A 19,932-nucleotide genomic window follows, 5' to 3' on the forward strand; every position below is an offset into this window, starting at 1 on the left:
AGCACCATGATATGGATTTATAACCAAAAACAAATCCGAAAAGCTTTTCACTCCCAAACATAAACAAGAACGCGTAAGCAAATCGTGTAGTGAAGAGAGAGTAAAAAGATGCACTGATCTGTAGTTTTGAATACATGATTGAAATGATGGTGTAGACATTTACAGGCATTTAAGTTTAGTAAGAAATAGAAAGAGACAGGTGAAGAAATTGGTTAAGTCGGCCGTCCGGGAGTCCACACTAGACCCTCTCTCTCTCTCCCTCTTCTCCTCTCTCCTCTCTCTCTCTCTATATATTATATTATATATATATATATATATATATATATTATTAATTACTATATAAAACCCTTATAATAATTGATACGGCACTCGTCTTTTTGCAGTTTCCTGAGAAACTTCATATTTTTGAGGCCACAGCTTCACAAACCACGGATCAAGCTGAGAAGTCAAGTGAACAAACTTTGTCACTGCCACTCACTCTGGCAGGGCAGCGACAAAATCACAAGGTCCTTCCCGTTCCCAAGGCAGCGGCTAGCTCCAGTGGTCAAACCAGGAAGGTTAAGAAAATGATAGATTTGAATAGGAAGCCTCGCAACCGCAAGCCACCTCAAAAAAATAAGGTTAATTGTTTGTCCATAACTCCATATAACTGGAGTGATTCTTTATTCTTTATATATATTTTTTTTTTTCCTTTTTATTTTGCTATGCTCTTCTGGAGGTTAGGTCTTGGTGCCCAGAAGAAATGGGATTGCTTCAATCATATTACTTAGCTTTAGAACCCACATATTTTTGAAATAACTAAGGAGCTTTAGGAAAAATAATAATAATAACCACACACAAATATCAAATTACTAAAGAGAAAGAAAACGGGCTTAATTTATCCTAATTCACCCAAAACCGGACTACGTCTAAAAGAGTAAATATTGTTCTTCTTTTTGCAGACCCTAATCGTATAAATTTGGCACATAATATCATATGAAGAGCCAATGTTTGTTCTTCCTTTTGCAGAGGCTTACATGAATCTGGAAGCAGAGTTGCTGCAGTATTGTAGTTATGGGGAGGGACAGTTCCCTTCTCTCTTATGTTTAAAAAAGCTAAGTTTATATTAATCTAAGCATTATTTTCTTTCCACCTTGTTCTAAGATCCTAAATCTTGAATGTTTAAATACATTATTTGGTCTCTTATGCTTAAATACATTATTTGCAGTGAAGAATAACTTGAAATGAGTTGTAAATTCATTCCCTTTCTAAAGTTTGATCCATACAAGATGCTAATTAAAAGGTTTAAGATTTAATTAATGTATGTGAATATTAATTATCAAACATATGTGACATTTGTCCCAATCATAAGGTTTGAGTTCTCATTACAAACTAAAAGTTAGAGATATAAAGAAAATTAAAAAAAAAATCCATTTTTCTTGATGTCCAAACAAATGTGACCCAAGCCTTTTCTTCGAAGAAAAGCAAAGACATGCTTCCAAGAAAATAAAACGAGAACCACAAAACTACAAGAATTCCTAAAAGAATTTCAACCCACACTTTCTTTAGTCTTGTCACAAAATTTATTACACTAATATATATAAATCTTGTGTGCTTAAAAATTTAAGGAGTTAATTTCGTATTACTAAGGTCGTTCCAATGCCTTATGAGTTACCTTGCCACGCCACTATTCTAATTCTTCTATATCCTGGGCGTGATCTCGTCAAATCGGTCATGAATCTAGGTTTTTTTTTTTTAATGATCGAGGTGTTCGGGTCAGTTTACGCGTACGTTAATTAATTATCGGGGTCCAACCTAATATTCTAAGGTAAATCACAAATGTGATATCCTAAGGTTCGAACCTAGGAAATTAATGAATGGAACAAACCTTCTTAACCATCAGGTTAATCCCTTGGATCAACCCATTGGGTATTCTATGGTAAGGGGCATTTCAAATCGAATGGATTTAGGTGGCAACATGTGTGTTTAAAATTTAAATGGTGGTCTGATTGTCTCAATTAAGAGCATATCATGAATGAATTTTGGTCATTGAAGTAATGACTAAGATTTGGGAAATTTACTTAGTTGTAATGGTGATGTTTTCTAGCATATAATACAGTAATACCTCTCCATAGTAATATTTTATATAGGAATAATCTCTATATAATTATAAAAAAATCTTCAATTATATGAATTTATAAATATATTTATAATTTAAAGTCATTCAATTATATTAAAACACATCATTTGAATAGATAAGTTTGTATATGTAATATTCTTTATAGTTTAGAGTTTCTAAAATTAAAAAATTTGGGTGTATTTGTCAATTTTAAAAGGTGTTACAAGTGAAGGCATCTTAAATTTAGTGGGTGAGTGAATAATACATTACCTTATCTTTGTATCTTATCATGGATAGAACAAAGAAGAGTTAATGCCAAACAAGGGTGACTATTCCTCACCTCCCCTGAGGTTTGAATTTTCTTAATGACACCCCAAAAGTTTAATATAGTGTCCTTCAAAAGTTTAATATAGTTTCCTAACACTAACAGAAACCGTTAGGTTCACTAAATTTTATAAAAAAATTACTATAAACCTCCCTATATACACCTACATTAAAGCCCATCAAATATTTGAAATTATTCTCAACCCCCTATCAACAGAACCAAGTTACTCTCAACTTTAAAACTAATTAAACAACTTATTCACTCCTAATTCCACTAAAATAAAAAATTAAAAAATACAATTTAATTTTAATGTTTACAAATAAAATTAGTAGATACAATTATAGCATAGGGGGTTTTTGAAATATCTGTACACTTAGGGGGTTTAAAGATCTTTTCCTTGACGGATTTTGTTAGAATATGGTGAATTGGCCCGATAGGGGAAGGTTTGAGAGAATTATTGAAATCTGAAGGGAGGTGAGGAATACTATATTAAACTTTTAGGGTGTCATTTGAAAACGAAAACCTCAGGGGAGATTAGGGATAATAACCCTAAAAAAACAAAAAACAGAAAACCCAGCTCTTTAAGTAAACTAAACTTAAAGTACAAACAAGAAGCGGTGAATTATCTACCGAGTGAAAATAGAAAAAACCGACTTGGCGTTCTGCGGTGAGAAAGAAGAGTGAATGGAAATGACGACGTTGACGATGGTGTTGTTCTTGTTGTCGATGCTGTGGAGTGTCTCGCATGGATTTGTGCCACCACGGACCTTTCGTAACAGCTTGTCTAGGTCTGGCAGCAACAACTACTTGACCACCGAAGAACTCTGGTTCAATCAGACTCTCGATCATTTCTCTCCTTATGTATTCCCTCTTTATCATCCTTCTACTATAATTTTCTGCATTTATCTTCATATATGATAGGTTGAATTAATTTTATAGTTCCATATTGATATCTCCAATTTTTTAGTGTAATTTTTTTTTTTTTATTAGCAATGACGATAATGAAACTTAATTACCTTATTCTTTTTAGAATAAATGAAGTATCACAAATTCACAAGCTGCTTCTAAAACTACGTGATCAAATTCGTGTGCAATTTTGTGATTGTGCCTTTGAAGTTGAATTTTTATAAGGTTTCTTTTTATTGAAGTGTTGTTGCAAATTTCGCTTAAATGGAACTTTTAATTGCAGGATCACCGTCAATTTGAGCAGAGATATTATGAATTCCTTGACTACTTCAGACCTGCAGAGAATGGTCCTATTTTTTTGAAAATCTGTGGTGAATCTGCGTGCAATGGTATAACTAATGACTATATCAGTGTAAGTTTCAGCTCTTATCCTTAATTTCAATTTAAAGCTGAATTTATGGTAAATAGTCTTAAGCAGGCTAGTTCATCAATACCTGGTTCAGTGTGGTATCCTTAAGGTCCTAGTTAAAGTGGTGTCAAGCATATTGTTTGGCACCAAATCCAAGGTTCGATTCCTCAATGCCTTCTAACAGCCTTCTAAAGGTGAAAAGTCACAGGTGTCCTGTGCCCAATAGATTGTGGGGCTCTGTATTGACTTCAGTTTTAAAACTCAGATTTATGGCTTATCAAAAAATAAATAAATTTTATCAAGGTTAGGACAAAAAGGTTCTAATACAGTGCAGTGCAGTTTGTATCACTATTGAATTGTTTTTTGTATTATATTTAAAAGAAAGAGTGAAGTTTTGGTTGTCTTTAAGTTGACAAATGTGACTGTTCGACTCAATAAGTTCTTTGTGGTTCATTGTACAACTGAAACTCAATTGTTCTTGTGAATTAGGTATTACTAGTTTGATGAAAAAAAATTATAAACCATCTACCATTCTACAGGTTTTGGCAAAGAAGTTTGGAGCAGCTGTTGTTTCACTTGAGCATCGTTACTATGGCAAGAGTTCACCCTTTAAATCACTTTCAACAGAAAATTTAAGATATCTTTCATCTAAGCAGGCACTCTTTGACTTGGCTGTATTCCGTCAGCGTTACCAGGTAATTACTATATAATTTCTGAACTTGATTTCCTAGTCTACTTCAGATGATATCCACGTACAATGAAGCTCAAATCTGTTAATGAATATGGATATAAATTTCAATAAAATTTAATAGTTTGTTATCAATTTGTATGTTGGGAAGTTATATTTTTATGTTTTTTGGCATGTTTTCTTGTGTATGTCTACATATAACAACACAAACAAAGATGTGCATCTGAAATTTTCCATGCCTGAGGATTTTTGCCCTATGCTGTATATATTTTCATTTCTGCTTGAGTTTGCAAGTTGTCTGTGGAACAAGAGGTAGAGATCTGTTTATCTTTCTTTCTGTTGCTAATTCTTATTACATTTAAGACTTCATTTGTTAAGTAGTTTTCGTTGTATATTTGGTGAATTTCACAGCCATTATGTATCTCAAATCTTTCACAAAGAATTTATATTATCTTTATTTCTACCAAGCTCATATTTTTATGTGACAATACTAATTTTTGTAGGAATCTTTAAACCTGAAGCACAATAGAGAAAGTACTGAGAATCCATGGTTTGTTTTTGGTGTCTCATACTCTGGAGCTCTTAGTGCATGGTTTCGGCTTAAGTTCCCCCATCTAACATGTGGAAGTCTGGCAAGTTCTGCAGTTGTACTTGCTGTGTACAACTTCACTGAATTTGATCAGCAGGTAGAGAGAATTTTAATTTGATGAATCCGTGCTTATTGAAAAGATATATTTTTTTAAATCTGTACTTGACTGTTTTATTTTTAAGTTTAAATCTTGCAGAATTTTTTTTTTTTTTTTTTTTGGTCTTTTGAGCTTAAGTTTTGTTTGAATATTTCTCCTAATTTTGCAAATCTTGCCGTTACCTTTCAATCTTATTGTCTTTGTACAGATTGGTGAATCAGCTGGTGCTGAATGTAAAGCTGCACTACAAGAAACTACTAAACTTGTAGAGCAAAGGCTTGCATCAAATGGAAAAGCATTGAAGAAATTGTTCAATGCAGGCGAGGTTTGATTTTCTTTCCTTGCTGTGGTTCATTGATATGTACCTGAAACTCAAGTCAAGTGCAAAGCAATGAAGAAACTTTTACTGCTTATTATGGATGCTGAACGTTTTGGTTATGTTTGCAGCTGGAGATTGATGGCGATTTCCTTTATTTTCTGGCAGATGCAGCAGTTACTGCGGTGAGTGTGGTTTTTTATTATGTTCTGTTGCTTGATATTTTCACATTAATGATCTTCAAGTTAAACTTTTCAGTTTCAATACGGAAATCCAGATACACTATGTACCCCCCTTGTTGAAGCTAAGAATGCTGGAGAGGATTTAGTGGTATTGCTTCTCTTTCTTGCCATTTATCTCTTTTTATTGCTTGAGATAATCCAAACAGCTTTTGCTCATTCACTTATAACACCACTGAGATTTTTTATTTATTGGCCATTTGTAATAATCAGTTCTATGGTTGAGTTGAAATTGGTATCTGGTAAAAGATAAAGTATGAGACATAGTCATTACATCCATCAAGTCCTTTGTGCGGCCCAAAAAAAATGATGGTTGAGAGCATCCAGTTTAAGGAATAGATTGATCATGCAGTGGATTGATTTATTTGTCTTTATCATTAGTCTTTAAGTTATGCAGTTAACAGGAAAAGAAAATTAAAAATAAAGAAAAAAATATGCTAACGTATTATGCACACAAACATGTAGCATATTTTGCTGCTTCACTTGTAGATAGGTAACTAGGAGCTTCACCTGTCAAAAGTTTTCATTTACCACATATGCTATTGAGTTTGTGCTTTAGCACTTGCACTTAATGAGTGGATATATTCAGTAGGCCTTAGGCTTAGAGTCCTTACTAAGCAATGGAGAAAAAAGATACAGGATTCCTGATTAGTAGTTCTTTTTATAGGTTTATATTACTACTGTTATCATGTTCATGTTGTATAATTCTGAAACACAGTAGAGCTCATGTTTAATTGGCAAATTTAGATTCCTTTATCATCTTTCTCTAACTTTTAATATAATTTTAAGGTTTTCTTTTTTCCTCTCTAATGCAGGATGCCTATGCCAAATATATTAAAGGCTATTACCTCGGGAAGTTTGGTGTCAGTGTTCAGACATATAATCAGAAGCACCTGAAAAATGCGGCTGTTAGTGAAGGGAGTGGTGATCGGTTGTGGTGGTTTCAAGTTTGTACAGAAGTTGCATTCTTTCAAGTAGCACCTTCAAATGATAGCATTCGCTCTTCAAAAGTGGATACAAGGTGTGTCGTTAATTAGTAAATTTTGTTATGTTTATTCNACTTGCTGTGTACAACTTCACTGAATTTGATCAGCAGGTAGAGAGAATTTTAATTTGATGAATCCTTGCTTATTGAAAAGATATATTTTTTTAAATCTGTACTTGACTGTTTTATTTTTAAGTTTAAATCTTGCAGAATTTTTTTTTTTTTTTTTTTTGGTCTTTTGAGCTTAAGTTTTGTTTGAATATTTCTCCTAATTTTGCAAATCTTGCCGTTACCTTTCAATCTTATTGTCTTTGTACAGATTGGTGAATCAGCTGGTGCTGAATGTAAAGCTGCACTACAAGAAACTACTAAACTTGTAGAGCAAAGGCTTGCATCAAATGGAAAAGCATTGAAGAAATTGTTCAATGCAGGCGAGGTTTGATTTTCTTTCCTTGCTGTGGTTCATTGATATGTACCTGAAACTCAAGTCAAGTGCAAAGCAATGAAGAAACTTTTACTGCTTATTATGGATGCTGAACGTTTTGGTTATGTTTGCAGCTGGAGATTGATGGCGATTTCCTTTATTTTCTGGCAGATGCAGCAGTTACTGCGGTGAGTGTGGTTTTTTATTATGTTCTGTTGCTTGATATTTTCACATTAATGATCTTCAAGTTAAACTTTTCAGTTTCAATACGGAAATCCAGATACACTATGTACCCCCCTTGTTGAAGCTAAGAATGCTGGAGAGGATTTAGTGGTATTGCTTCTCTTTCTTGCCATTTATCTCTTTTTATTGCTTGAGATAATCCAAACAGCTTTTGCTCATTCACTTATAACACCACTGAGATTTTTTATTTATTGGCCATTTGTAATAATCAGTTCTATGGTTGAGTTGAAATTGGTATCTGGTAAAAGATAAAGTATGAGACATAGTCATTACATCCATCAAGTCCTTTGTGCGGCCCAAAAAAAATGATGGTTGAGAGCATCCAGTTTAAGGAATAGATTGATCATGCAGTGGATTGATTTATTTGTCTTTATCATTAGTCTTTAAGTTATGCAGTTAACAGGAAAAGAAAATTAAAAATAAAGAAAAAAATATGCTAACGTATTATGCACACAAACATGTAGCATATTTTGCTGCTTCACTTGTAGATAGGTAACTAGGAGCTTCACCTGTCAAAAGTTTTCATTTACCACATATGCTATTGAGTTTGTGCTTTAGCACTTGCACTTAATGAGTGGATATATTCAGTAGGCCTTAGGCTTAGAGTCCTTACTAAGCAATGGAGAAAAAAGATACAGGATTCCTGATTAGTAGTTCTTTTTATAGGTTTATATTACTACTGTTATCATGTTCATGTTGTATAATTCTGAAACACAGTAGAGCTCATGTTTAATTGGCAAATTTAGATTCCTTTATCATCTTTCTCTAACTTTTAATATAATTCTAAGGTTTTCTTTTTTCCTCTCTAATGCAGGATGCCTATGCCAAGTATATTAAAGACTATTACCTCGGGAAGTTTGGTGTCAGTGTTCAGACATATAATCAGAAGCACCTGAAAAATCCTGCTGTTAGTGAAGGGAGTGGTGATCGGTTGTGGTGGTTTCAAGTTTGTACAGAAGTTGCATACTTTCAAGTAGCACCTTCAAATGATAGCATTCGCTCTTCAAAAGTGGATACAAGGTGTGTCGTTAATTAGTAAATTTTGTTATGTTTATTCTATTATACACTATTTATGTGTAAATACTTTACATGGTTTAATCAAATCACCAAAACGCACAAAAAATTTGGAATGTCCTCTCATTTCTTTCCCTTGAGTTATCTTTTCTACTTACCTGATTACACAAATTGTTCCTCTTATGTGGCAGATACCATTTGGACCTTTGCAAGAATGTCTTTGGAGAGGGCATCTATCCTGATGTTGAGATGACAAATATATACTATGGAGGCACAGAAATTGCTGGTCTAGACACTTAACCTTCTAATCTCTGTGTTGGATTGTCAAGCAGAAACTTGTTTTTCTTTCCTTTTTATCTTCATTCATAGTTCAATGTTCTCATCAAATGGGTATGCAGGTTCAAAAATTATTTTCACAAATGGCTCACAGGATCCCTGGCGTCATGCCTCCAAACAAATTTCATCTCCAGATAGTAAGTTGCTAGTTATTTTGAAGAGAACCCAGTCAAAGAAAGCTAAGGGGAAAATAAAAATAGGTTCATTAGTAATTTTATATATTTCCTGAGTTTGACAATACACATAACTACATGGTGTTGAGAACATTAGATGTCAAGGGCTTCTATTTAGGTCACTCTGGTCCATCTTACCACTAATTTTGAAATTTAATGGGCACAAACATTTTGTGTTGATCCATATTAAGCTTGTGTCATCTACTTCTTCATAAAAGTGTCTGTTCTGTGGTAATGTGGATTCTCTTCATCATTTCTAAACCACCTCTTTAAGGTGTGATTATTTCCCCTTATCTTTGGGGTGATATAGCAAATTTAATTATTTATATGTTGATAATCCATGTTGGTATAATGTTCGGTCAATGAGATAAGGACCTTGCTATGGAGCATTACTATGCAATGTCCTCATTCTTGGATAACTAACATCCACCCTTTTTTTTTTTCCTTTTTTATGTCTTTTGTACTCTTCTACTAAGATGTGTTCATTTGAACTGTGCAGTGCCTTCATATGTCATCACTTGTCATAATTGTGGCCATGGAACTGATATGAGAGGATGTCCCCAGTCTCCCCTAAGCATTGAAGGTATTTACAGTTCATTATTGACTTTTTTGTTGCTTCAACCTCTAGTTCTAGATCAAATTTTAAAAACACTTGAACATGAGAAGTTTGCCATAGGATTACTTGAATGTATACATTAAGATTCCAAATAGTCATGTCTGGTCAGTATGGTACTTGATCTGTTTAAAACCACCTTCTACGAAAGCACTGAAGGTCGCTGCCCGGTAGAACTTAAATATAAAAAGATACATTCTTTTGTTCAATTCCTTTGTAGTTTTGGACTTTTAGTATTGCTTAAAAAACATACACGGGCATGGAGATGGAACATGACCTAAACCTGGAATTTTCTATATAGGAGGAAATAGCCAATTTGAAAACAGCGTTCCAGAAGTGTCTAAGATAGTATCTTCTGCTACTAGCTTTTCTAGAAGCAGACTAAGCAGTCATAGTAACGAAATTTTTTTTTGAACTGGTTTTTCATCATGTTATAAGGATTAATAAAAGCCATATACCTCTGAGAATGTGATAACATAAAATTTTGACAGCAGTTTGTAAGGTTTATGCTTGTTATAGCCTTCCACCAACTATGCATGGATATAAATGATTGTAACTCATAAATTTGTTCCTTAGTATTTGGTGCTGAATTTGTTATAATAGTCAATCTGGTGTCCTTTCCATTTCAGGTAATGCCCAGAACTGCAGCTCCCCTGATGCAGTTCACAAAGTAAGGCAGCATATCATAGAGAACATTGATTTGTGGCTGTCTCAGTGCAAAGAAACAGGTAGGAGTTATATGTGATGTCTTTATGACAGATAAATAGATATAATTATTCTGTTGACTGATTCAGATAGCATGCATTTCCATCTCAACAGATATTTAATTGCTGATTCATCAGTAGGCATCTTGTGTTGTATATATTATACACGTATGTCAAACATTACTGTTAGAGACTTTGAATGATACAACTCTTTTCGAGCTCCTTAGTAAATTTCTCTCTAAAGTGATAGTCTGAATTGATTGTAAATATCATATAAATTATGTGATGATGTGATAAGTAATATGAGAACATTACACTGAGTTATCGCATCATTTGATTTACTTATTGTGCACATATTAGTACATTCACTTATGATTATTTTTATTAATCGGTGTATTCTACTGTGTCGAATAACAATGTCATCAGTTGTGTTAAGTACCATTAATTGTAAAGCTTTTCTAAAACTTAGCATCCTTCGATCTAAGAGGACTCCTTAAACTGGTGCATTCATACAACCATTGAACAAGCTTTGTACTCTTGACTTGAACTCCAAACAACGAAATCGTCCTATCTGCATTAGAACCATTATTCTCAAGTTTTGGCACTAGGATTCTGATAGGACCTGGCCTGCAAATCAGACAATACTACCAACAAACAATCCACACTCACACGCCAAAATCACAGTTCAATGAAAGGACTATGTTATATTAACCTCAACAGAACAATACAGCCCTATATATAGCTAGTAGTCCTATGTTAGCAATATTCAACAACAAACACTTAGCAAAATAGTGCAAGTACACCAGAAAATGATAAGCAACAGACTGACTTCGAGGGTCAGCCACCTCCCAAATACTGACTTCGAGGGTCAGCAGCCTCCATTCCAATTTACTTTCTAATTCTCAATGCCTTCCCATTTCTCTCCTCCTCTTTTGATTCTGTCCTGTCACCTTTCCGTTCAAACCAAATTCCACCTCATATCATGCCACCTGTTCCACAAATATTCCCTCATAACAAATCCCAACTTCCTAACAAACATTTGGCAGTATTCGTCTACTTCCTACTTCTACCCTTCCTGTGGTACACCAGCTTTGTTGGTTGCTCATCAGATTCATTCGGAGTGGATTAATGGAGTATCGGTATATCATCCTAAAAAATAATATTATTATTATTGTGAACACTGCCTCTTCCTTCCAGCTTAGACCTGAGCATTTTAAAGAGAGGACGCGTAGGATGAGTAACTGCTATGTATCTCTCAATTTGAAGGAATTCCACCTGTGAATCATGAAGTATCAAGGAATTATTTTGGACATCTGTTTATATGGATTTTGCACACAAAGAAAGGACTAAGGAATGCAGTTTAAAATTGATTGCTTTTTTGATCTATTCTCTTTAGAATATCCGATCTAAATTTGCTTGCAATTTTGATCTTCGCCGAGGCCCCTCTAATAAAGCATTTTCGTCATAAAACACAACATTCTTCAATTGGTTTGCCGAGTTGAGTTCTATTTTTACTGCATCTAACTGAGACCAAAAGGAAAGAAGGCTCTAACATTTCAAGCATTTAACCCCAAGGGGTTAGTCGGCGGTCATTTGAGTTTTTGAGTTCAAATCTTAGGATCATCTATCGGTTAAAACAATAATATTATAATTTACCTGATTCTTTGAGTTATAGAGTGTTCAATAGATCCCGGAGATCAGTTGAGATGTGCACAAGCTAATACAACGTATGTTGAATGTTGATACGAATTTCAACTAATAATAGAGCTGCAAGCTATCTCATGGTAGCATTAAAGCATGATAATGCGTTCTCACACGGGAATTTTTTAAGGTTGCTAGAAGCACAAGCTATGAACAAGAATAGTCTCCGCGGTTACAGGAACACTTCACAATACCATCATCACCACCGATTTTTATTACAGATTTTTTGTTTAGTGAGCCTAGTAAACGTAGCCTTTGACAAACATTCCCTTCTTTGCTTCTTCAGACTCTCCCTCACCTGTGTATTTTCCGAGCTGAGCAAGAGAGTTGGCTTTAGCCCGGACAAGCAGGGTTTCCTGAGCCGCCTTTACATTCTCAGGTCTACCTCCCCAAGTCTTCAGGCAAGTGTTCTGAAGGGCTCTTGCATATGAGAACGACACGTGCCACGGGTTGGGAGCTTGGTTCATTGCATTCAAGTTCAGGGTAGCCTCAACTTCAGATTGCCCACCGGACAAAAACTGATCAACCAAAAAAAAAAAAAAAAATTTGTCAATTTAGCATCTATGATTAGTCTAGTTGAATATGTTGTGTGTGTTTGTGCCCATGTCGTAACAAGTTAAGTTCATTAGGGTTATTGGTCACTTGCCATGATTCCAGGCACAGCTGGAGGAATTCTTCTACGTAGGAGACTGAGAGTGTAGTCAGCAACTTGTTTTGGTGTAGCCTTGTCCTTGCACTCAGCACCAGGAGTGACCATGCTAGGCTTGAGAAGGATACCTTCAAACATCACATTGTTCTCAGCCAGGTAGAAGAACACCTCAGCCCACACCTTCTGGGCTACTTCAAAGGTCCTGTCAATGCCATGCTCACCATCAAGCAAGATCTCAGGTTCCACAATTGGGACCAACCCATTGTCCTGCCAAAACCCATATAAAATTTACTCAAAAGAACTCACACGATGAAATAACTTGGATCATGTTATTAATTTCTATATTATTACCTGAGATATGGCAGCATAGCGAGCAAGACCCCAGGCAGCTTCCTTCACTGCAAGGGCAGATGGACCATTGGGAATGCTCACCACTGTGCGCCTATAATCAAATCAAACATGACATGCTGCCAAGGAAATGATAAATGGAAAAAATTGAACAGAATTTGATGAAGAAGTAAAAGATACACACCATTTGGCGAAGCGAGCACCCTGTTGGTAGTAAGCAGCAGAGCGAGATGCAAGGCCATCAAGACCTTGGCACCATGACTCGTCATTTGAGCCAGCCAATGGAACCAAACCCTGTAATATTCATCATCCATCATTCATATCATAATCAGAATTTGAAACTTTGAATTATGTCTATCCGTAGGTAAAATAATAGCAATAAAAGCCACCCACCTTGTCAACTTTAATTCCAGGAACAATGTTTTGCTCCACAAGGACATCAACCATCTTCCTTCCATCAGTGGTAGATTGGTAAAGGGTCTCCTCAAAGAGGATGGCACCTGAAATGTACTGCCCAAGACCTGGAGCTGTAACAAGCAGTGTTCTGTATGCCTGGCGATTTGCCTCTGTGTTCTCTAGCCCGATTGATGCTAGACGTTTTCCACATGTCGCATTTGATTCATCCATGGCCAAGATTCCACGCCCAGGAGATGCAACAGTTTTCTACACCATCCAGTACTTTCTTATAACTAAAATGCTTGTTCCCTACACTAACTAGAATAACACTCTTTTTTCTAAATTGAATATTCTTTATATTGGCACAAAAATAAACCGTTTATATGCTAAAAAGAAAACTTTATATCCTGACATATAAATAATGGAAATGTATTACTGAATTATACTTAACATAACACACTGTATTTGTATTAACTGAGAATTCAAGCCCGGTTTGAAAGAAAGGATAATAAATATGGCATGCACATACCGCAGTCTTGACGAGCTCATCAGCATATGAACCAGCACGCACGGTGAGGCCAGAGGGGGCAACTGGGTGGCACCGGACAACAGATACTGAAGGTTGGCGAAGGGTCTGACCCTTAATCCAATCACTTTTGTCAACGACTGGTGAAGTCTTGAAGAGAGAAGCAGAGGCCATTTTCTTTTGATGAAACAAAAAATGTGTACTGCTCCTCTCTTAGTCTCAACTCCTTATCTCTCCTCAATTAAGCTATTTGTGCTCTCGTTGACTCAATCATTTTACTAAATTCATTGCATTTATAGTTCCAGAGAGTCACTCAGAGATCTCTCTTTTGAGGCTATAATGCATTCACCAATTGTGGAGTGCCAGGTGAGATGATAACTCTCCTACTTGTCACATTGCTTAAGCTGTTCAAATGAGCCACACTTCTTGCAATAAATGGTTGGGTTTTCTCGAATTTGTCTGACCACAATAACTAATTGGTGACCAAAAGAAATATGAGATCTTTTGGGACATGATTGCTGAAGGCTCAGTCACAATGTTTTCCTTCTTTTGCCTATCTGTATCAGAATCAATCACCCTAAAGGCAAGATGTGAACTGTCAGGTTTTTTTTCTTTTTTAATGATCGGGGTGTCTGAGTTCGTTTACATATACCTCAACTAATCTTCAAAACCTATTAAACACTTTATACGTTTACATATACCCCAACTAATCTTCAAAACCTATTAAACACTTTATACATTCAATGTTCTAAGATAAATCATAAATATGATTAATAACCTCAAAGTTGTTCAAACCCAAAAAGTTAATTAAGAGAGTAAATTTTTTTTGCCCCTATGCGAATCTCTTGGTGATTGTGGACTGTCATTTGACCCTAACAAAATTAAATCCTTATTCCAAACACATGTTATGGCATCAAGAAACTTTAAATTTGTATCTAACATCTCGCCCATTAAACTTAAAAAAGACAAAAAAAAAAAAAAAAAAGAAGGCCAAAGTGTAGCTTGTTTTCTGAGTTTATCATATGGCACACATTTTTTTGTGGCTGTTGCCTTGGAAATAGGAAACTATTTGTGACGGAAAAAGATAATGTGATGGCCATCGATTCTAGTTGCTGAATACAAGAGACAAGTAGCGGATATTTGTATGCAGGAAGCTCAAACCAAGACAATCGAAAAATGAAAGAGAATTTTTAACTTACTAGCTCCATGGCCATCTCCAACTGTAGAATCAGAGTGTGACTACATCAAAACGAAGTGCCGTTACATCAATGGCCCATCAGTTTACAAGATCTTAGAAAAATATATTCAAACAAAATGTAACCCCAGAAATAATGTAATAAATTGTCAGAGAATGAAGAAACTGGTAGGAGTTATTTGTGGACAGGGTCCGACACTGGTCCATAAATATTTGAAAGATTAAAAGACTGGAAAATAATTTTAAGGAACCATCCTCAACCACTGAATTGTTCTAGAAACAAAAGTTCTCTTATGCCCATCAATCTAGCCTCACAAAAATTCACCTAAATCTGATAAGTGAGAGAGATTATTCTCCAAAGGTTCCAGAATATTGGTTCAGAATATAAAAAAAAATGAGGAATATATCATGTGATAAATCATGAAATGCTCAACCTACTCTTTTACATCCATTCTCAAAAAAACATAGTAGACAATTTCACAATCTTCCCTTTCTAAATTGGGAGGCCCTAATAATTTCAAGGCTATATGATTAGAAATGTGGCATGGCCTTTTGTAAGAAGACTGCATAACCGATGAAACAATAAGTTAACGAAGAAGATCTTGCTGTCTACTCCAATCTATAATAGCACTTATCTGGCACTACTTAAGATAAGTTGAAGAAACCCAGAGTAGCACATAGGTTATCAGTGACGTTGTCACTTCAAAACTCCTCAATCCTTTAATTAAAGGTATGGGTGGAATCACAGATACCATCAAGAAAGTTCCCAGCAACCAGGAGAAAATAAAAGCTCCAGCACTGCACCATAGCAACAAAGACATGATTCAAACCTTTCACTACTGCAATAATTCAGAATTTGAAATGCCAGGGTTTCATAAACAATGCATTTAAAATCAAGACAGAATGTTGTAACTCTGTAAGACTGTAATCAGCAACCGTAACGTGGAACAACCATGACCTTAGAGACACGTTCACTCATCATAAAATATTAGAAATGATTTAGAAATTTTTACTTTGAAGATTTTTAAATCCCGTATATAAATAAACATTAGGAACATCATAGGATATATTTGACAGATTTAAAAGTAATTAAACAGACATCAGCAACTTACGAATAAAGAAAAGCTCGGAGTTTGCTCTTCAGCCGCTCATTTATGAAGTATATGGTAGCAATCAGAGACAAGGCTACCTGAAGAGTTGGGCCTTCTTCAGTTGGAAAGAGTACAGTGAGAGCCCCAAGCACTACAAAGGCAATGGATGTTTTTATGATGATTTTTGTTGATGGAGTTTGGAACCTGCTCATGACAGCCTGCACAACACGAGACTGATGGACTTCCCTTACCTTTTTTTTCATGTCAATTTTTGGATTCTTCCTTTCATAAAACTTCTGCATTATTATTTTGTCATGGGCAGATTCAATAGCATCTAAACTTGGTTTGTGCCCTGCATATTTCTGAACAAGGAAGGACCTTGCAGCTTGAATTTCATCTTCAGAAGCCTCCCGGCTTATTCCTAGTCTTTTGTATGGATCCCGAACATTAATTCTAGGGAAGATATCTGAACTTGGACAGGAAGATAAGAAGAGAGTCTTAGAAAGTGCACGTGAAAGTTGTAACAGTATCAATAAAAAATAAAACATATTACCAAAGAGGATCACTAACAAGAGTACAGAAATTAAGAGTTATAGAATCCTACAAGCATATATTTGATAGGAAACACCAAAAGGAGGGGGAGGGTCGGGTCATATACATGATTTAACATGAATTTATAAATTGAAATGTTAACTTTTTTATCATTAACTATGGGATAATGCAAGAAGAACAGAAAAAAACAAGTAGTCATATAGGACCCAAAAAGTGGTCCAAGTTAAAAGTTCTTATGGATAAACCTTGTGCTTAAGGGAACAGGGCAATACCCATAAGTCCACAATTATTTTATGAGCACATAAGCATGATGGAAGGGGGTCTAGATAGAGACACTCACGTCATTTCAGATGTGCAGCTAAAGTTACCGTTATGGGCTTAATCACTACTACAACGGAATCAGTTGAATCTACGTACCAAATCACTCTCACAGGTGAAGAGCATATATCATCCAATAAGTGAAATCTTACATCTTTATTTACAACTGATGAGTTCACAAATGCTTCCACCGGCCATTACTCATGCATTAAACAATATCACGCATTTCATTAGTAAAGAGTGCTTTCAACAAAGACCAACAAACTAATGTATCTCAAGAAAGTAAACTGGCTAGCCTAATATTACTAGCAAACTATAGACATAATTTCACCATAAAATAAGAATCAAATTGGCCTATTAAACATGAATATTTGACCAGGATTCTATAACGATGGCCTTGCAATGAAATTTTCTGCATTTCCCCATGTCAATTATGCAGTTGTCAATGAATCATATATTGATTGAATTTTTTTTTTTTTTTTTTTTTTTTAAATTGAAAAACTACAAGATAATGCAAGAAGCAGGAACAGAAAAGGCTACTAGGCATATAAGACCCAAAAATTGGTTCAACTTAGTTAAAGTTCTTATGCATAAACCTCGTGCTTAAGGGAAAAGGACTGTATCCATAAGTCAACACTTATTTTATGAGCACATAAGCATGAGGGAAAGGGGTTCAGATAGAGACATTCATGTCATTATATGCAGCTACATTTACTGTTTGTGGGCTTAAATTACTCCTAGAATGGAATCTGTACAATCTATGTACCAAATCACTTCCACAGGTGAAGGGCATATATCATCCAATATGTAAAATCTTACATCTTCATTTACAATGGGTGAGTTCACCGATGCTTCCACCATCCATTACTCATGCACTAAACAATATCATGTATTTCATTAGTAAAGACTGGTTTCAAGTTTCAACCAAGACCAACAAACTAATGTAACTCAAGAAAGTAAAGTTGCCAGCCTAACGTTACTAGCAAACTGCAGACATCAAATTTTGCCAGAAAATAAGGATCAACTTAGCCTACTAAACGTGAATATTTGACCAGGATTCTGTAACCATGGCCTTGCAACGATTTCTGAGTTGACTATAGGTCCCTATATTAATTATGCAGTTATCAATGAATCATATATTACCAGTTGATCCATTTGACGTATCACCATAAGAAGCACCCATTGTACACTTGATCGTGTGAGTTTGCTGTTTCTTGCATCCTTGAGCAGAACCAAACCAATAATTTCTGTATGATTGCAAGAGGGGAAAAAATCATGATCGAGACAACCACCATTTGTTTTTTCCTTTTGCCAGGAAATATAGATATTATATTAACCATGTATACAAGAAAAAGATAGTTACTTCAGCCTGTAATAATTAAGCAGTACCTTTCTAGACTGGGTATTGTAATCTTATCTTTAGGTTTCCAAGAGCTAGGGAAAGCTGAAACCCTCTTCAGTGAACCCAGGCCACCTACAGGTGTCCTAAGACAACATCTTGATGGACTACCCATCAATCCATACACAAACATTGTAACTCTACTTTAGAAGTTCACTGCTAAAGCTCAAATTACTTGACAGACAACGATAAGAGGCTGCAACAGAAACAAATAAAATAATAAAGATAAAATATCAATCAACTGCAGTATTATGATTCATTTTTTTATTAAAAAAAATGAAAATCATCACGGTGACACCTACAATAAAATTTCAGAGGGAACAAGATAAACTTGTGGCAGAAAAAAAAGAGTGATCTTCCACAACATTTCTCTTCCTTGAAGAAAAACATAAGAATGTCGACACCAAGCAATTGAATTCTCGTCTATCAGCCAACAAACATTTCACTTCTCTAAAAAAAAAAATTAAAAAAAAAAAAAAGTTATTCTGTTCTTTCACAGACTTACTTTAACAATGAATATGAGGTTTTCATGAATTTCCAAACATGATTACAGAATTAAAACATTTTATTTTGCAAGTCCTCTTCCAAACACAACCATAGTTAACAACATACAGCTGTTTAGTTGAAGAGTATCAATTGCGCCCCAATTGCAATGCCAACAAGTTGTGTTCCACAGAGGTAGGTAAAAAACGAACCACTAAAAGAACTCTTTTGAGACCCTTTTGAATCAAAAGGCATATAAGACATTCAGGTCTCTAGATGAACTTGCCCATACAACCAATTGAAATTCATTCATATCACTTGCCTATACAAATCTTGATTTAAGAATAAAAAGCGCTTAGAACAATCAATCAATTGACATTTACGATTTTCAATCAAGTTTTGCTTTTCTAAGTGACATAAAAAATAATAATAATAATAATAATTTAAAAAAAAAAAAAAGGGATAAAATAATAAGAAGAAAACATCATACCTTATATGATTGAGAGTGGTACTGTCTTAACAAACGGATAGAAGAGAAGGCAGAGTGAGGGGTTAGCGAAAACACTAAACCCTGCTTGGACCAGAGCAGCTGCCGGACTAATCACCAAGGATATAATACACTGCGTTTCTGCCTACTACCTCAGCCTTTAGCTAGACTGGACTCTCCTTGGACAAAATACAAGAAATTGAGAAAAGATGTGCTTCCGCAGAAAAACTGACATTCAAAACGGTGCGTTTTGAGATATCAAAGCGGTGCGTGCCTTTCGCTGGGAAAAAGAAAATTCCGTTGCCGGGACTTGAACCCGGGTCTCTCGGGTGAGAGCCGAGTATCCTAACCACCTAGACTACAACGGATTACTTTCTAGAAGCTACTTACATTTAGTTTTGAGTTAAAGATTTTGGACCCCCATATGGTTTATGCTACCAATAATACTATACTTACAGTGAAATTTTACAAAGATTTCCATATACAGTGAGGTGGTCAAAAATGAATAAAAGAGTGAAATAAAAAGCCAAACTTATTAAATTCACTATTCTGTTTATTTTTTGTCACATTACTTTGTATAGAGATCTTTATAAAATTTCTTTATAAATGTAATATTACTCTTCTATTA

At 35.1% G+C, this 19,932-nt stretch overlaps 3 protein-coding genes and 1 non-coding gene across 4 annotated transcripts; 1 reads left to right on the forward strand and 3 right to left on the reverse strand.

Moving 5' to 3' along the window:
* Positions 1-3,003: 3,003 nt before the first annotated feature.
* LOC116133947 (probable serine protease EDA2) lies at positions 3,004-10,385 on the forward strand. The gene is made up of 12 exons (XM_031419611.1): positions 3,004-3,284; positions 3,613-3,741; positions 4,278-4,433; positions 4,930-5,112; positions 5,321-5,437; positions 5,560-5,613; positions 5,687-5,758; positions 8,134-8,339; positions 8,525-8,619; positions 8,732-8,806; positions 9,342-9,425; positions 10,085-10,385. Exons 1-12 carry the CDS (start codon positions 3,108-3,110, stop codon positions 10,198-10,200), a joined length of 1,464 nt encoding a protein of 487 aa, XP_031275471.1. The 5' UTR covers positions 3,004-3,107; the 3' UTR covers positions 10,201-10,385.
* Positions 10,386-11,898: 1,513 nt separating this feature from the next.
* Positions 11,899-14,058, reverse strand: LOC116133944 (fructose-bisphosphate aldolase 1, chloroplastic). The gene is made up of 6 exons (XM_031419609.1): positions 13,783-14,058; positions 13,251-13,520; positions 13,042-13,151; positions 12,861-12,951; positions 12,507-12,776; positions 11,899-12,378 (listed from the first exon to the last, which is right to left on the reverse strand). The coding sequence occupies exons 1-6, from the start codon at positions 13,951-13,953 to the stop codon at positions 12,100-12,102; spliced, it is 1,191 nt and encodes a 396-aa protein (XP_031275469.1). The 5' UTR covers positions 13,954-14,058; the 3' UTR covers positions 11,899-12,099.
* Positions 14,059-15,366: 1,308 nt separating this feature from the next.
* Positions 15,367-19,603, reverse strand: LOC116133909 (protein CHAPERONE-LIKE PROTEIN OF POR1, chloroplastic). The gene is made up of 5 exons (XM_031419580.1): positions 19,308-19,603; positions 18,325-18,530; positions 18,079-18,182; positions 16,087-16,531; positions 15,367-15,772 (listed from the first exon to the last, which is right to left on the reverse strand). Exons 2-5 carry the CDS (start codon positions 18,465-18,467, stop codon positions 15,616-15,618), a joined length of 849 nt encoding a protein of 282 aa, XP_031275440.1. The 5' UTR covers positions 18,468-18,530; positions 19,308-19,603; the 3' UTR covers positions 15,367-15,615.
* TRNAE-CUC lies at positions 19,600-19,672 on the reverse strand. The gene has a single exon. It is a non-coding gene; the product is annotated as a tRNA-Glu (tRNA).
* Between the last annotated feature and the right edge of the window lie 260 nt (positions 19,673-19,932).

Source organism: Pistacia vera, unplaced genomic scaffold, assembly GCF_008641045.1.
Source record: "Pistacia vera cultivar Batoury unplaced genomic scaffold, PisVer_v2 Contig277, whole genome shotgun sequence".
In the NCBI taxonomy this organism is placed as follows: Eukaryota; Viridiplantae; Streptophyta; class Magnoliopsida; order Sapindales; family Anacardiaceae; genus Pistacia; species Pistacia vera.

Coding starts and splice junctions, on each gene's coding strand:
- LOC116133947 (XM_031419611.1), top strand. CDS start 3,108: ATGGAAATGACGACGTTGACGATGGTGTTGTTCTTGTTGTCGATGCTG. Junction 4,434..4,929: donor TATTCCGTCAGCGTTACCAG/GTAATTACTATA, acceptor TAATTTTTGTAG/GAATCTTTAAACCTGAAGCA. Junction 9,426..10,084: donor GTCTCCCCTAAGCATTGAAG/GTATTTACAGTT, acceptor TTTCCATTTCAG/GTAATGCCCAGAACTGCAGC.
- LOC116133944 (XM_031419609.1), bottom strand. CDS start 13,953: ATGGCCTCTGCTTCTCTCTTCAAGACTTCACCAGTCGTTGACAAAAGT. Junction 13,152..13,250: donor CTGGAATTAAAGTTGACAAG/GTGGGTGGCTTT, acceptor TGAATATTACAG/GGTTTGGTTCCATTGGCTGG. Junction 12,952..13,041: donor GGTGCTCGCTTCGCCAAATG/GTGTGTATCTTT, acceptor ATTTGATTATAG/GCGCACAGTGGTGAGCATTC.
- LOC116133909 (XM_031419580.1), bottom strand. CDS start 18,467: ATGTTTGTGTATGGATTGATGGGTAGTCCATCAAGATGTTGTCTTAGG. Junction 18,183..18,324: donor ACAATACCCAGTCTAGAAAG/GTACTGCTTAAT, acceptor GCAATCATACAG/AAATTATTGGTTTGGTTCTG. Junction 15,773..16,086: donor CTCCGAGCTTTTCTTTATTC/GTAAGTTGCTGA, acceptor GCTATGGTGCAG/TGCTGGAGCTTTTATTTTCT.